This window comes from Erithacus rubecula, assembly GCF_903797595.1.
Source record: "Erithacus rubecula genome assembly, chromosome: 2".
Classification (NCBI taxonomy): Eukaryota; Metazoa; Chordata; class Aves; order Passeriformes; family Muscicapidae; genus Erithacus; species Erithacus rubecula.
The window spans coordinates 62,441,803-62,444,469 of NC_136685.1; the positions used below are offsets into that span (position 1 = coordinate 62,441,803).

General features: G+C 49.5%; 1 protein-coding gene across 1 annotated transcript; it reads right to left on the reverse strand.

The window, feature by feature from the left end:
* Positions 1-994: 994 nt before the first annotated feature.
* On the reverse strand, positions 995-1,503 carry SF3B5 (splicing factor 3b subunit 5). The gene has a single exon (XM_079298688.1). It carries the CDS (start codon positions 1,406-1,408, stop codon positions 1,148-1,150), a length of 261 nt encoding a protein of 86 aa, XP_079154814.1. The 5' UTR covers positions 1,409-1,503; the 3' UTR covers positions 995-1,147.
* Between the last annotated feature and the right edge of the window lie 1,164 nt (positions 1,504-2,667).

The following is a 2,667-nucleotide window of genomic DNA, read 5'->3' on the forward strand; positions in this document are numbered from 1 at the left end:
GTTTCTATTTACCCTTATTGTAGATTCAAGACTTCACTAAAGGTTGCAAGCTCAGCTTGCAAACCATTACAAAAGCACCTGTTATCCTCAGTCCAGCTTTTCCAGCTGCCAAGACCCAGCACTAAGGCTCAAACCCCTCTGCTGCACACAACAACTGCCTGCTGGCTGCCAGCAGAGGAGACACCTCAAGGAAGTTTCTAAGACTTGGTACTAAAGCAGACTTTTAGAAGGAACTGTTAAACTGAACAAAAAACCTGGTTTAGTTAAATGCGAATTTTGTCCAATTTTTTGCAGGGCTGACTTGCATACCTACACCTAAGTGCTGGAACTCAACTTATAGAAAACTTTCAGCCCTGCTCCCCAGTATGTGAGGAACAGATGCCCTTCAAATTACCTGCACCAGCTTGCAAGCAAACTGAAAACCAGTTTTCTACATATCCCCTTTATTTATTGTAAACTGAAGTAGTTCCCCACAAAACTTGCAGGTAAAATGTCTTTCTGACCACTTCCCCCATGCCCAGTTTGAAAAATGCCATCTTTTAACTCTTCAGAAGACAGATGTACTGTCTCTGAAGGTCTCTGTGTGACCTAAGGTAAACAAAACTCGAATGCTAGGTTACTAGAAAGCGTAAGGGGTGAGAATAGCTAATTTGTATCAGAAAGAATCGAGGTTTGAAAAACCCAAATGTACAGGAAAGAGGTGGATGAGACAAGACAACAGTGTTTAAAGAAAAGCCACTTTGGAATTTTTCAGTACTAGAGGAACTGACTTATGCCATACCACAAACCACCCCACATAATATCGCTATCAAGAAATCAAACCCCTTCTCCCCCCAAACTGCGTTTTGTAAGTAAGTATCAATCCGCCCGGCCGGGAAAATGCTGTCTGGGAGTATCCGAGACTTCCACCTCGGATGGCTGCACTGAAACGCTCAATACCGAGTACCAGCACTCCTCCGGGAACAAAAAACCCGCACCAGGAAACTACCAAACATTAGGAATGCCCAGGAAGCTTTATTATATTCCACTTGAAAAAGGCGAAGGCCTGCACAGTCAGAGTCCAGAAGCAAGCATGCTGCGAGGCTTCTCCCGGCCGGTCCCCGGCGGGATCCGCACGGACAGGAGCCGGCACCAGGGGGACGGAGGGTCACGACTCGTCGGGCTTGTCGGCGGGCGGCCCGCAGGGCTGCAGCATCTTCTCCATCAGGTTGAAGCGGACGCGCGCCTTGCTCTCGTTCTCGGCGATGGCGAAGTAGTTGAGCAGGTCGAAGTGGCCCATGTAGGAGCAGTACGAGTCGCGGTGCTGGTTCACCAGCCACTCCCACTTGGTGGTGTCGGCGTGCCCCGTGCCGATGTACTTGGACTGCAGGTGCTCCAGCTGGCTGTGGATGGTGTAGCGGTCCGTCATGGCGCGGCGGGGCGGCGGGCGGCGGGGACGGGCCTGGGCGGTGCGGACGGGCCTGGGCGCGAGGCCTTTTCCGGCGGGCGCAGCAGCGCTTCCGCCGCGTTTCCTGCCGTAGTGCCCGACGGGAGCTGTAGTCTCCGCCCCGCCCGGGGGGACGAGCCCCAGCATTACTAAATATTGAAATAGTAATAAAATAGTCACTCCCGGTCCGATCACGTTGGCTAACACATACTAAGGCAAATGGTAGTTACAAGGCCGGGCCGGCATCTGTAAGACAGCGTTATTTTAAAGCGCGTACGTGAGGGCTGAGGACTGGCTCCAGAGCAGATTTCGTACTCTGAGCGCGGGTACGCCTCAGACTCTCGACTGAGCCTCGGTGTAAAGCCTCGAGCCTCCGTCAATGTGTAAAGCAAAGATGCGGCTTTGATACTGATCCATCCCCCTGGAAGCCCAGGGGCTTGCGCTGTCAAACCTGGCTGCGAAACACCCACGGAGTGATCAGAGGGAACAACATCAGCCAGGAGGTGTCGGACGGACGGAAAGCAAAGCCCGAGGATCGCGTTCAGGGCACAGCTCGGTCCTGGCACTAGCTCTGTGTAAACTCAGTGTTGCTCCCAAAATAAGCGACATGAGAAGCCCGGCTCTGGAGAAAGAAAAAGCAGCCAACAAGCATCCAGGAGGTGCCAAGAGCAGCACAGCACCCCTTTTCTTAGCCCTTAGCTTGGTGAGAGGGCGATACACCACTTTCTGCTGTCGCTCTCATGCCAGTCCACACTGAGAACGGCTGAGGATGGCACAGCATTTGTCCTCCCAAATGAAGAAGCTTGGTGAGGGTACTTCTGCTACATTCAGCTGAGTAAAGGCCTGAACATTCCATCCCTGTTCCTTTCTAAGAAGAGGTCTGAGTTACTCTTCCCCAGGCAGGCTGTGCAGCTGAGCAAGGTCAGGGGATTTAAGTCAAAATTAAATATTAATGTTCAAAAATATTTTTTTGCAGTGCAGCTAATATTTTATCTGAATGTTAAACTCACAAGCACATGTAAACCCACAGAAAATATAACTTGTATTTCATATCTTCTTTTGGTCAAAGTCAAGCTTGAAATAAATTATATCATCCACCAAAACTGAAGTTTTTTCCAGTTCTATTCAAGAACTTACATAATGTTCAGTTTAAAATGCATGAAGTGATTCATGCTTTCATATGCTAGTAGTGGTTTTAATTATTTGTTTTAAAATAGGAAAGACACATTTACAGATATTTT